The sequence below is a fragment of the Colossoma macropomum genome, unplaced genomic scaffold, assembly GCF_904425465.1.
Source record: "Colossoma macropomum unplaced genomic scaffold, Colossoma_macropomum, whole genome shotgun sequence".
Lineage (NCBI taxonomy): Eukaryota > Metazoa > Chordata > Actinopteri > Characiformes > Serrasalmidae > Colossoma > Colossoma macropomum.
In genome coordinates, this window is record NW_023494807.1 from 21,799,774 (window position 1) to 21,814,777 (window position 15,004).

Below are 15,004 nucleotides of genomic sequence, written 5' to 3' on the forward strand. Positions count from 1 at the left end.
TTAGTTCATCAGCATTTTTTCACAGGTTATTCTAATAAAGACTCTCATTGTGAAGGCAGGGCTACTTTTCCTGTGTACAGCAGGAAGAACTGAGAGGCACACAAGGGCTGGCCAGAGCCAGTTTATGAGGAGCCTGGCCTCTTCCTATTTCCCCCGTTATATCAAAAACAGGACTGCTAGAGGGTGCCTGTGAGGGAATCCTCAATGAATGGGAGTAAATGGCACTGAACAGCTAAAAACGAAAAGTTAAAATAGTTTCTAATCACTTGCCCGGAACTTTCCTTCATTTTTAGAAAGTAGAAGGATGTATTTCACTAAAAAAACAAAACACTTACCTTTTATATTTCCTTTTTTCTACAAACGGGTTTTGGGCAGCGGAAGGCGGGCATTACTGCTACTGAGTGCTGATTGGTTGGCAAGCGGAGCAGCTTATTGACTGTTTGCGCTCACAGACGTCATAGACATACATGAGGGGTCGTTTTAAACTCGTATAGCTCGAGTTTAAAAGCTCTTAAAAATATAACAGCAGTGTTAAAATGTTTCATGCTGTTCTGTGTTCAGGAAAGAAGTATTCTTTTACATTAAAAATGTTTAAGCATTTATAAACTGATTTTTGCTCAAATGCTCCATATTAACCCATTTATTTTGGACTTGCTCAGGAGCGCCCTCTAGTGTTTGTGAAACCTGGAAGACATTACAGAGTGGTAATTCTCCTGTCTACAAGTTCTCTGGGCTGGCGGTGTAAGAGTAAGGCAAGCTGAGTAGTGAACAAGCTGTGCGTAAAGAGAAAACTGCTTATATACGGCGTAGCTGTGGCCAATAACAACTGGATAATAAAAACACCTCAACTTGTGCAAAAGCTATGTGTCTTTTCAAAGCAGTGAATGCTGCAACATAACCTTAATATAAACTACTTTAAAATTCACACATATGCAATACATGCCCCTGTCGCTACAAGAACAGCTAGTAGTGGTCACTAGTGCACAGCCTTGTTTCCACCCAGCTGAGGCTACTTGATTTAGTGCTCCACTCTGTACTCTTTTCTACACACCTTTGATTAAAAAGGGTGAGTCTCTCTCTTCCTGATATCAACACCCACACTGACATTCTCTAAATCAGTGGTTCCCAAATTGTAGTATGTGTCTTTACACCAAAACAACATTAATCTAACTTCATTCTTTCAGCTGCACAGGTACTCAGGCACTAAACAGCACTCAGTACATGACAAACTCATGCTTTAATAGTTAGCTTTTTTACTCCTTTACTTACTTTCTACTCTCATTTAAACCTGCCTATCTGATTGAACTAGATGCCTGGCATTCTTTCTTTGCTGCAAATTCATTAATAATTGGCCGAATTTCTGAGCTGCTGAGCTGACGTTAGTTGTTTATATTGGTTGACCTGAAGCTGAAATGTAGCTGGTGTGTTTGGTGATATGACTGGTGTGGAACTGCGTAGAATTGAGGTGTAACCGCTGTCCCAAAGACTGTTGTTGGCGAAGCATGTTACGTTGCAGTGCATGCTCGGAACTGTAGTGCAGCGCATTGTGAAATGGGCTAATATTAACAGAAAATTAAAATACTTTTTCGGGCCGGATAGGATTGTCTGGTGGGCCTGATCTGGCCCATAGAGCCTTGTGTTTGACACATGGGCTCTAGAGTGAGGGGGCAGTGGCTGTGTCAGATAGTGTCTGATGACCCGAGATTCTACTTGGTCAGTCTCTTATAAGTTCATCTCTTTTGTCAGTCCATAAATTAACACATGCTGTCTATCATGGGTTTGTGGCCTGATGGTTAATTTAACTGACAGGAACTGGCTCTGCCACTATAGTCAGAGTCATCAACACAACAGACAAAAAGAAAAGCTTATATCTTATTCGACATAAGAAGGAGTCTAACATGGACTGCCTTTTGATGTTCATTTTCTTTATTTCCAGTAAGTAGACTTTTATGTTACCTTTTACATTCATGAGCAAAATAAACAATTTATACATCAAATAATAGACAGTAAAGTCTTAAACTAATGTACTGATCCTCAAGAATCTTTAATGCGACTAGGCAAAATAAGATAAAATAATATGTTCAGAAAGTGACTTTTGGTCTGATGTCTCTGCAGGCATTGAGAGCCGGAGGTGGTCAGAAAGGCAGTTATCTCTTCAAACCGGAGGAAATGTCACCATCCCATGTCATTATGATATGAAATATATACAACATAAGAAATACTGGTGTTATGATGCTGGGGCAGACTTCAATTACTGCACGATTCAGGCTTATGAAAATACTACACAAGATAGAGTAACAGTGACTGATTACCCAGCTCAGAGTCTCTTTACTGTGACTATGAGAGATTTGCAGAGTGGAGACACTGGAATGTACTGGTGTGCTGTGGAGATTGGAGGAATATTTCAGCTAGATGAAAAAGAAGACATTTATATCACAGTGAAATCAGGTATTAGTTATAAATCCTATTTATGACTGTTTATTTATCACTGAATTTTGTGGTGCTTCTATGATTATATTTCATCCTGGCATCATTACAGAATTGCTTGTCTTTGTGTCCAGTTCCTGATCTATCTGTGGTGGAGAGCAGTGTGAGTGGTCAGGAAGGGGGCAATGTCAGTGTCCAGTGTCCCTACAGTGCTGGATATCAGAATGAACAGAAGCAGTGGTGCAGATCTAAAGACTGGAGCTGCTACACAGTGGGGAGGGCTGACACATCCCAGAATTTAGCAGTGCAGATCAGTGATGATAGGAGAAGATCCTTCAGTGTGGAGATGAGTGGACTGCAGAAGAGTGATGCTGGCTGGTACTGGTGTAAAACTGGAGATCTACAGGTTCCTGTTCATCTCAGTGTCAGTGATGCTCCTCCAGGTAAGACCACAAGCACTGATATTTGATTTCATTAACTGAATAAGTGAACACAGTTGTAATATAATACTTAATATTTGACAAGAAACAGTAAAGTGTTAATCAAGAAATGGGCTCTACAAAACATTGGTAAGTAGTGTTTAAATGTATAACATTTAAAAATATAAGTGTTAAAGTATAAATGTATAAATTCTAGACTCTGAGTTCTGTTTTATCCCCCATGTAAACACAGTCACTAAAGTAGCTTTTCATCATTTGAGAAATATTGTTAAAGTCCAGCCTTTTTTATCTCAGAGTGATGCAGAGAAATGAATGCATCCAAATAAAAACAACAAAAGGGATTAGATCACTCCTGTTTTAAAAGAACTGCACTGGCTGCCTGTATTGTTCAGGATAGATTTTAAAGTTCTGCTACTAGTTTTTAAGACTCTAAATGACCTTAAAGCACTGCTTACATCACAGAGTGTCTATCTGTTTATGTTCCAGCATGTGATCTTAGATCTGCAAACACCTTCTGTAAAATACAGAACACATGGAGAGGCCTTGTTTAGTTATTATGCTTCTAAACTGTGGAACTCAATTCCACCTTTTACTACACAGTCAAGCTCAGAGCTCACTTTTAAAAAGCATTTAAAAATGCATCTCTTTAAGTTAGCATTTAATTAAAATTCTGTCTCTTGGTATTTATAATTTCATGTATTATTGTTAAGATTTATCACCTGTCTGTAAAGCACTTTGAGCTGCCATATAGCATGAAAAGTGTTAAACAGATAATATTAAATATTATTATTATTATTATTATTATTATTAAAGGTGGAAGAGCATTTTACAGCTTTGCATAGTCACCGATGTTTCCAAATAAGCACTCAGTTACTTGTTCTAAATATAGAGCTGCTAGATTTCAGCCGTGTCAAAACCAGACAGCTCTCTCTCAGCGAGGTAGGCGCTTTATGTCTAAGATAAAGATGCATATTTAATTGGTTTTTGAAACTCACTGCAATTGAGAAATAAAGCGTTTGTCCTGTGCCCTGCATTAATGCAGCCACCTTTGCTGTTGTGCCTACACACAGTCTAAGTAGTATGCTCCAGATAGCAGAGGCAGGACGGATGGTGTTCTCATTTGATGTGTTTTTTAGTGGTTTCACACGTAGCTGCAGAACACAGTTGCCCTGCAACTGAAAATCTCAAGCCAGAGAGAGAGAGAGACAGAGAGAGAGGGAGAGAGGGAGGGATAATGACAGCACTAGTACAGCATTTTATCTACTTCATCTGATGGAGTGTAATTAGCTTTGGTGAATTCAAATGTGTACATCATTTCCACATGAATAAAATCATGAGTCATGCCAGTCAAAACAGGTGCAATAGGTTTAAATCATGTCAATTCAATGCTCACAATATATTATGCATTTTTAAAGCAAAATCTCTTGATCAGTGATTTTTCTAAATAGGCGCATCAGACTTTGTCAGTGTACTGAGTTTTACTTTTGGATAGTTGCTTCATGCTTCATTCCAGCTTTCTCTGAAGAGGAAAGATTAAATGCTGACAGAGTCACACCTTTTCATTTTGATACTGACATCAACTTGTTCCTTTTTTCAACAGCTACAAAAGCTGTGACTACAGTTCCTGTCACTGAGGAAACCAGCATCAGTGAGGCCACTTCAAGTATGACCACAGTCAGTCTTTTAAAGCAGCACTCATGTACATGCATTTGTACTTATTTTTACTTAATTTCACAATCAACAAAAAAATGTAATTTGACTGAGGCACCCAACTGTATTTTGCATAAAACTATATTTTTATTTTCTGTATTAATATTCCAAACCTGCAGTAGCCACACACTGTTTACATTAACGCTGCCTTTTGAAGAGAAGTGAATTGCTTCCCTCTCCAACTAGCTGCTTTAGGTACGTGTCACTACAACACAAGCAGGAGTAAGAGGCTGTTTGTGTAGCTTGATGCAGGATTACATCGCTTTAAAAACTTCACATTTTCAGTCGACATAATTTTCTCACACTCCCATCCATTTTTGCAACTACAATAATAATTTTCCACATGTTTTTCATCTTGTGTGTAGTCTGACTATGGGCGTAACAAAAGCTCCCACAGCTCCATTTTTATCAGCAATCTGATTGGACGATGCTCAGCTCATTTGCATACGGTTCATCAGAGAGTAGAGACAGCAGGGTGTGTGAAATGTGTGCATGTATGTACTGTCGTCTCTCACCACAATCTAGCACATTATGATACATTCTATTTCATATTAATGACCCAAACAATTAAAATAACAAAAATGGCCAGATTCATGAAAGTAGGCAGTGACAGCGCTACGCCACACAAAATGTGCAGCACAGTAAACAGGAGCTATTCATAAAGTCACTGTGGTGATGATTAGCACACCAGTGTCTTTTTAACGCTGTGTAATTTTCACCTGTGTGCTGGGCAAGAACCAATTAAAACACACCTGTATATGAGGTCATACATATTAAAGACTCATGCCAAGTGAAGCTCCAGTCAGAAAGGATGCAATGAAAGAGATGAAAACCAAGAAATTAAAGTAAAAGCTAATTCTCAGAAACAGAACAACGGATTTGAAGAGAAGAAATGCCGACAAATAATAGTAAATTGTTTGGCAAACATGCTTTTAATTTTTAATCAAGAATAAAAAAAACTAAAAAGTAAAAATTACATTTTAGAATGTAAGATTTCATTTCTCATTGGTAATAATTTAAGCCTTTTTCCAGTTCATTATAACTGCAGTAAATAAACATTTAATTCTTGTTTTCAAGAATGAGAAAATGTAAAAATTGCACGTGAGAACAAAAATTCCACTATTAAATATGAAATTTCAACTAGTAAAAGTTCAGTTTTTACTGAATTAAAAATATGACTAGTATAAATGTCTGTGGTTAAAGGCTAAAACTGCTTGCAATAAACCCAATTGACACATGTAATTAGAATCTCAATAAGTCACATTACTCTTCACTTATTTGCATTACACACTAAACACATTATCCACAAACAGCATGGGATTCATGAGGCATTGAATTTGATACAGGAAGAAGTCATTTTCAGTAAAGTGCCAGTTGAATCTGCTGATTTTAAATCCGTCTCCAGCCAGTTCCCTTTCTTTCTCATGTACTCGCCTCAGCAGCAGTTAGAAGGTTTACTGGGGAAAATTACCAGCAGAGTAGTTCATGCATTATTTTTGATTGATCCTGTCATGTTAAGAATCACTACACACACATGTAAATGATTTAAATGCATAGCCACACCTCACATAGTGCAAGAGGTAAAACACGCCACTGATCCTCATTTGTAAGGGAGCAAACATGTTATCTTTACACTGCTTCACATCTGCTCTTTGTGGTGCCCTTCATGAATGTGGCCTATAGTGTCTAGCATGATGTCACAGTATGTGCTGCCTACATGCTGCTAAAATTGCACCCTCAACCTTCCAGCGCCCCTGGAGCTTATTTATGCAGGCATGAGCCTATTTTGTATGTATTTGAGTCTATGGAGCACAGAGTTTGGGCAAAAGAGAAACATCTGGAAAAGTATGGATGCTAAATAAATCATGGGCTATTAATGTCATGTCTTGAGAGCTATATACAGTAAAACCAGCTGACAGTTGTGTATGTCATTACAGACCTCATTAGAAATTATTAGTGCAGAAACCTTGTAATTCGCTTTGAAAGTAGCCTTTCAATGTCTGATTAGCTGCTAGCACAATCCAAATTTCCACTAGCATCCCTATAATTTTGTTAGCACTAAGCTAGCAGTGTTGTATTCAATTCAGTTCACATCCAGCTTTATTTGTAGAGCAGCTTTACAGGAATCCAGGTCTGGTCAACACCGGATAGCAAAACAGTAAAAGAACAATAAGAGTTATGTAACAGTGAATAAGGAGAAGACTGTTGAATATACAGTGATGTTTCATGAGGAAAAAAAAACAAAGTGATCAAAGGGCAGAAAGTATAATCACATTTCATTCCATGATCTTGAATATGGACATGTGATGCTTATAACTTGCATAGAATTGGCATAATTTTATAGTTTATGTAGACGTACAAGAACTAAATAAATCAGTGATCAATCAATTCACTTTCTTTGTTTAACTAGTAAAAATCGTATCTGATTGGCCTTCAAAGGTTCAGCTGCAACCTTCTAATTTCCATCCACAGGTTGAGGAAATGTGGGATATAACATTGCATGATGATCAACATTATATGACCTTTTCACTGACATTAACTTACTGTAAAGAATATATGGCAAATACTGGTGTCACTGTTTCCAAATACTGAAGAGAAATCTAATAACAAAGAATATAAATAGCTTTCAATAATGTTTTTTGTATGTCTGTTGCTCATTCACACTCTTACTGTGTTACACTAGTTACACTAGTTGGCTTATCAGCTAGCAAATATTAGTGATTGTCTTACAACTTATGAGGTCTGTTATGACTGATCTGGTCATCTTTTTATGTTATGTTAGTCTCTGGGAGCACAGCAAAAACAGTGCTGGGTTAGAGCAGCAGCGCCTCCCCCAGGTCACCTCCTGCTATCAGTATATTGTGTATGAGAATTACTATAAATGATTTGAACCAGTTGTGTACATTTATTTGGGAAAGGTGGGCTAAATAACATTTGTGGTGGTGGGCGGGCAAGGGGCCAAAACTGGCATAGTAATGCCCCTGGTCATTGCATCTAGTGGCACTGTCATTACACCTAATGGATGAAAATAGAGTTCACCTTTAAATGAATCAAATCAACTAATGCATATAATTAACACCTCTGCTTTGTCCTTCTAGGTTCTGCAATTGTTACTACAGATACAGAATCAGCAACAGATCTGTGAGTAGCTCACTTCTGCAAGTGATGTTAGTCTATAATTAGAGATTCATTTCCACAGTTCATTATCAGCCCCTCCCCCCCTTGCTTCTTGCAGAAGATCAACTGGTTCTTCTTCAGTAGTGACTTCTGAGAATGTAAATAGCAGCACAGGAAAGAGTGGAGGAGAGCAAGATAAGTATGTTCTGAAATGCTAATGAACTGATTGTTTATTGATTCTGCTCAAATGGTAATTTCATTAGTCAACAGCATGTACACTCTGAGACCCTGATTTACTAAGATCCCAAATAAATAGTACAAATTTGTATGTGCAGTTCAGTACATTGTGTGAGCGGTTAGTGTGAATTTTGGCGGCTGACTTTTAAATGATAATTGTGGAGATGACAATAAAAAGGTAGAGACTGTATGTAAATGAAGCGTTTGAATGTGCAAACTTTGGCAAAGTTGGATGTCAAAGAGTTCCAGCTGGAGTATAAGTTTAAAAAGAGGTATAGCAAACAAACTTGAGTCAACAGAGACTGGTAAGGTGAAAAAAGAATAAATAAACAAAAAAGCCAATGATAATACTTGGAGTGACAAGATCAGAACTATTCAGTTGCAGGACAAGGTTAATTCAGTTTAGTTCATTAATTAAACTGATTTTATGACAAGAACAAAATTTACTTACAGTAGGCCTACAGAGAATATCCTACAACATGTATTCATTCATAGAAGGAGTGATCAGTAGCAGCTACGTATTTACTCTAGAATGAGCAGGTCGACCAGAAATCAATTTAAGGGCATTTTAAATCAGAAGAAGGAACCACGCTGTTTCTGCAGGGCTTCATTTCTGAAATGCTCCAGTGTTACCAAGGTAGTCTTTTACATCTGCGTACACAGCAGGCATAGTCATGCTGCAGGTTCGTGCAGCAAGCAATGACACTCTGCAAGCTACATGCTGGAAGCACAATCATGCCACAAGCTACATGCAGTGTGAAATATGTACGAAATATATACATGTCCTTTGCAACTAATATATAACATAACACATAACATAAATCAGTACTATGTAAAATGCGGGTATTTGAAGACTTCTCTGGTGAAATATGCAATTTCACGCAACATGCAAAGTAACATTTCTTAACATTGGATGTAATGAAACTAAAAATGGGTCATCACTGGATCTTCTAGGGAGACAGTCCAGATCAACACAAAAATGGTTTAATAAACCTGTGGGGTGAGCTAAAGAGGAGAGTGCACAAGTGAGGAACAAGGACCCTGGATGATCTGGAGAGATTCTGTAGAGAATGGTCTTGAATTCCCTGCTCTGTGTTCTCCAATTTAATAAGATGTTAGAGGAGAAGACTAAGTACTGTTTTATTGGTAAAAGCAGATTGTATAAATTATTAAATGCAGGAGTGCAATTAATGTGTAATGTGGTGCAAATCTTACATTAGAGATCAGTGTTTGTGTGATAATTCAAAATACAAGAATCAGGATGTGTCTCCTTCAGGTTCAGTGAGTCCAGCAAATATTAGCAGTGCTAATTTACTCATGCCATGTGTTTTCATTCACTGCAGGAATGGAGAGATCCTGTTGGTCTGGGTTCTACCGGCTGTAGGTCTTGGACTGCTGCTGATTCTGGTCAGCATTATTATCTGTATGTTGAGAAAGTTCAGTAAGTAGTTTTATTTTCTTGAAAGGCTTTTAAAGGTGTTTTTGAAATACTAATATTAAAACCTCTTGGACAATGAAAAACCTCAGCTTTTGATACAAAAACCAGACAGGACAATCACAGGGTTAAAGAGCTTATTTAATATATATATATATATATATATATATATATATATATATATATATATATATATATATATATAAAATGTGCTTTCGCACTGACGTTATGAGGAGCATTTCAACCCAAACTGCTTTTTGAGGCACAATACAGGGCAGCCAATCAGTAGTGGTAGTAAGTAAGTAAGTAAAGTTTATTTATATAGCGCTTTTTACAACAGGTGTTGTCACAAAGCAGCTTTACAAGGAAATGAGCATTACAAAAAAAATCCGGGTCCAAGCCCCCATGAGCAAGTGGCAAGGAAAAACTCCCTAAGAGAAACAGGAAGAAACCTTGAGAGGAACCAAGACTCAGAAGGGGAACCCATCCTCCTCTGGTCGACACCGGATAGAAAACATTGTTAGTATAAAGTATTATAGTACAAAAACAGGGTAAAAGGAGGAGCAAACAATTAATTTGAATAGTTTAGTTCATGCAGCAGCAGCAGCAGCAGCAGCATCAGTGGGGTCAGGTTGTGGGGGTGAGGTTTGCACAGCGAGCAGTGGCACCTGATCAAGGCAGAAGAGGCAGCAGCATCAGATGCACAGGATGGGCAGCTGTTCAACTCGGCAAAGGAAAGAAAGGAAAAACACACAGAGAGTCAGTTCTGCAATGGGTGATTGATTAATTTGAATTAGTTTAAATGATTGGTTCAAGTGAGACGACAGAGATCATTTACATACAACAGTTTTAAAGGAATAGTGACAAAAACAGCCTGTTTAATTCTAAGGGATAAATAAAGGTTGTAAAATGGTATTAAAATGAATAAAAATGAATTATGACTGTTTTTTTGTACATAAAACCACCAAATCTTACAAGTGGCCCTCAGAGGAAAATCTAAACAGTAAGCAAAATGTAAGATGTGGGCCTTTTAGTAAATTAGTTAGTTGTTAGTTGATTTATTTACTTACTATCAATGTTCATGTTGTGCTTTCATGTGTGAATGTGTTATTAAATAACTTACAAATAACTTACAAGAAAACAATCAACAATTAACAATGACTAATCTGTATCATTTGCTTTACTCACTCTCTCTCTCTAACAGAAAAAAGTGAGACGGAGACCAGAGAGAGGAGCAACAGCACTGCAGTTCAGACGGTTAGTATTGTGGTTAATAGGAGGCATCATGCAGTCTGGTTTAGTATTGCTTTCAGTGTTACCTGGTGTTCTAACAGGAGACAGAAGTTAGTGTGATGGTGTCATACACTCTCAAAAATAAAGGTATCAAAAGGCCATAGAAGAGCAATTTTGTTTTCTTTCACATGGACAGTTCTTTAGAGAACCAAACAGTGTTGTTCACACTGACAAATCTCTGTTTCAGTAGTGCTTCTTCAGTGGTGTTGCACAAAGAACTCTTTGTGGCTCCTCTTTTTTCAGAGTATATTTGTAGTGTTGAATCTTCCTTTGTGTTTTGCATTTTTTTGTAAAGATTAGAATTTTTATATTAATCTAGTTTTAAACTTTGAATGAAAAATTACTTGTGTGTGTGTGTGTGCGTGTGTGTGTGTGTGTGTGTGTGTGTGTGTGGAAAAAGTCCTCTACTGGTGAAGCAATGTACAGTACTGTGATTAAAAAAAAGAAAAAGGTAGGACTTTCTTTTTTCGAGACTCCTTTGTATATAAAGAATATCCTCAGCATTCAGTTATTATTATTGACTTACTCTGAGTAAATTATGTCCACAGCCTTCATCTGCACTGGATCAGGAAAATGGTGTGATCTACAGCTCTGTAGTCACAGCTACAAAAAACGACACTGTAAGTGAACTTCTAAAAATACAGTAACAGTTCATTGTTTTAACCATGGCAGTTTAAGTTGGTTTAAAGCTGCAAGTGATTATGAGAAATATTTAGTTTAAATAGAAGTTCCTCAGCCTTAGTGAGCGCTTAGTGTAGCTGGAGAAAGAGCACTCAGGGTGGTTGGAATCAGAGATCCTTCTTTATTTCTAAAGCTGTTCCATTTTCCAGCTCTCTCCAGCAGGTGGAGATGATGGGGTGATCTACAACTCTGTGGTCAGTAATTAAGAGGTGAGAGTCTTAGACTGAGGTAGTGAGTTTACTGAAAAGCAAAACTGATTTGATGTAACTCTTAATTCAAGAAGAAATTATTGTTCTTTACTTGTTTTGTTTTTTCTATTTCAGCAAGCTACTTCATTTCTCTGTTATGTCTTGATTGCAGGTGTAAGCAGATGAATTTCTGGACAAACTACCTGAGCAGAGAGGACACTGTAATACAAGTGACCTGTTAAATGGATATAGACTATAGATTATGTGGCATGTTAATGTTCTATTTTCCTTAGTCATATTATTTATGCCATTTGAATCTACAACTTTTAATGGCTTGTATTAGAGCTGCTAATAAGTGCTAGCTTAAAGCTGCACTATGTAAGTTTTGGTTTTGAGACCTCTTTGGTGGAAATGTGTAATTGCACACAATGTGCAGGAGAACATTTTGTAAGATTCCTTGTGCTTCAGGCCACTTCTCTGAGATTCATCCGAATCTGAAGATTGTGAGTGTGTTAAAAGAGTATCTAAGAGAATTCACTCAAAGCTTATGTGCTTTAAATATATGAATTCAAAGTTCACTAACATAGTTTATTTTTTTTATTTTAAATGAATAACAAATGGCTTTTTTATTTTTTAGTAATGCAGGCATATTCACTTGTCCATATAGACAGTGATTTAAATTCCATTCTAAATATTACTGAATCAAAGTTGTATTAACATCAAACATTAGACATGACCCTTTAGTTATGAAGACATTTTGAGATCAGTGGAATTCCCTTCCATGTGCTCAGCCTCCTGCTGTCCTGATTGTGAACTACATCAGTCATAGTAAACCTCTTGTTTAAGCTGGTTTTATCTTTATAGGTGCCCTTTGAAATGATTGGCAAAATATGAGCAAAAATGTCCACAAACTGATGTCTGTGTTGTATATTAGCTTGATTTTGCAGAAATAATACACAGTATATTAAAAGAAATTACAGTGCAAAAATCAATGTCCCACAGTTAATGTTTATTTCTTAATGCCAATTGTTGGAAACCCTGGAAATTCTCATTAATAAAACATATTCTATACATTTTTCTGTTCTGTTGTAGTATAGACTAAACAATATAGATTACTATAGTTATGCAGATGATGTACAGATATAACACATGAGTACAGTCAAGTAGACTCACTGTATCAATTTATGGAGCACATAAATACAAACCACATTTCTGAAAAAGTTGGACGTTTTGTAAAATGCAATAAAAACAAGAATCTCTGATTTGTTCATTTTCTTGAACAATTATTTAACTGACAAAAGTACAATGAAAAAATTACCAATGTTCTCACTGACCAATTTATTATATTTACAAATTTAGGTTTTTGCAATTTTTGCCCATTCTTGCTTGATGCAAGACTTCAGCTGCTGTTTCCATGGTCGTTGTTGTCTGATTTGCCTCTTAACGATGCACTGTACATTTTCAATAGGAGAGAGATCTGGTCTGCAGGCTGGCCAGTCAAGCACACACACTCTGTATCTATGAAGCCATGCATGTGCAGGGATGTCCCAGGAAAAGACATCGTCTTGATGAAAGCATATCTTTAAAATCCTCTGTTTGAATGGTATCTTCAAATCAAAGTCACCCATGCTGTGGGCACTGATGTACTCCATACCATGACAGATGCACCTTTTGCTGCTAAAAATCTGGATGCTTCTTTTGTCTTTGGAGAACACAATGTCCGTTTTTCCCAAAAACAAGCTAAACAAGGACTCTGATCACAGCACACATTTTCATTGTCTTTTGGACCACCTGATTTGATGTCAGGCCCAGAGAACTCAGGGGCGTTTCTGCATGGTATTGATGTATGGATTTCTTCTTGCATAATAGAATTTCAAGTTGAATTTCTTGCTGTGTTTTTTGACATGGTTTTCCGAAGTACTCCTGAGGCCATGCGGCTGTATTTAACACAGTAGCATGATGGTTTCTTATGCAATGAGATTTCTACAGATTCCCTAAATCTTTGTACAATATGTGTACAGTAGATGGTGAAAGTCCTAAATTCGGCGCAACCTTGCATTGAGAAATGTTCTTTATGAACTGTTTGGCAATTCTCTCACAAAGCTTGGCACAAAGTGATGATCTTTGACCCATCTTTGCTTGCACAGACTCATGCTTTGGTGGATGCTTTTTTATACTTAGTCATGATACCCTCACCTGTTACCAATTCACTTGCTTATTGTGGCATGTTTCAAAACGGTGTAACTTGAACATTCTATTCTAGTAAAGTGCTTTGTTTTTGTTCATATGATCTGTTTTCTGACATTAAGAAAGATAAACAGTTAATAAAAGGATCAAAATGTTACTGTTACTGTTACAATGACAAGATCAGCAAACTAATTACAATTACAACAAAATGATGATGCAACTGTGTCTTCATTCATTTCACCAAAAAGTGTAAATGGGAATAAGATGTTTAAACACACCTGCTGTTTCGTCTTATATGACCCGTATTCTGGGCTTCATTGTCAAAACTATGCAGAGGTGTCAAATACAGACAGTAAAAGGGCCATATTAAAAATCTAATCAAATCTATGATTTTTATTAATGCTGGCTATAATCTGAACTGGCCACTGTTTATTTAAAATATGCAAAAACGTCAGCAGTAAAATACAGACACTTGCAACAGATCTTGAAATATTACATGAACACTTGAAATATTCAAAAGGTGCTCGGACTTTTAAACTTACCTATTTGCTTTAACTAGACACCAGGCATCCTTTCTTTGCTGCAAGTTCTTTGCTTGGGGCAGTACTTAGTCAGCAGATGGAGGGTGTGAGTGATTGCCTTTTTGAGTCAGGCATTAAGCTGCCAAGAGAGGAACTACTGTGTCACACGACCGGAGCTGTCAGTCAGACACTTCCGCTTCTACCTGTATGGTCAAAAGTTTACCCTGAGGACAGACCACTCTTCGCAAAAGAGGCTGGTGAGTTTAAAGGAACCAGAGGGCCAGCTAGCCCGGTGGCTGGAAGAGCTGCAGTCATCCCCAGTTCGATACAGTGCCGTGGTAGGGGTGCCTGGACAGCCAGTCTGCATTGGCACCAGAGACATGCAGGAACGGTGCAGGAAACGTGCCATCAGCAAACAGTAGGAGCAGGACCATGAGGGGGAAGGGACAGCCAGGGAGGATTGTCTGAGACACCCTGCTGCCAGAGGACTGGAGTCTGGAAGAGCTGTGGACGGAGCAAAGGACAGACCTCGTCATTGCACTGCTAATGGAGTGTTTGGGATGGCAGAAGTGGCCGGATCATGCCCCAAGCTGGACAGTGATTAGATGGGGTCCTGTCAGGTAGTGGATAGATTGTCAGATATGGTGTATCGAGTGTGCACTCATACCCAGCACTTCATGGTGCGGTATCAGGACCTCCTGGCCCCATGTCTGGAGGATTGGGCAAGGTGCCCTAGTCCTCGGGGCCCTCTGGAACCTAGCCCCACAG

At 37.8% G+C, this 15,004-nt stretch overlaps 1 protein-coding gene and 1 long non-coding RNA gene across 2 annotated transcripts; both read left to right on the top strand.

The window, feature by feature from the left end:
* The first annotated feature begins 1,876 nt into the window (after positions 1-1,876).
* Positions 1,877-7,726, top strand: LOC118797520 (CMRF35-like molecule 1). Its single transcript, XM_036556890.1, has 5 exons — positions 1,877-1,935; positions 2,116-2,448; positions 2,562-2,870; positions 4,468-4,541; positions 7,676-7,726. The coding sequence occupies exons 1-5, from the start codon at positions 1,899-1,901 to the stop codon at positions 7,724-7,726; spliced, it is 804 nt and encodes a 267-aa protein (XP_036412783.1). The 5' UTR covers positions 1,877-1,898.
* A 3,301-nt stretch (positions 7,727-11,027) lies between these two features.
* Positions 11,028-11,792, top strand: LOC118797470. The gene is made up of 4 exons (XR_005005941.1): positions 11,028-11,110; positions 11,208-11,279; positions 11,490-11,549; positions 11,701-11,792. It is a non-coding gene; the product is annotated as an uncharacterized LOC118797470 (long non-coding RNA).
* Positions 11,793-15,004: the final 3,212 nt, after the last annotated feature.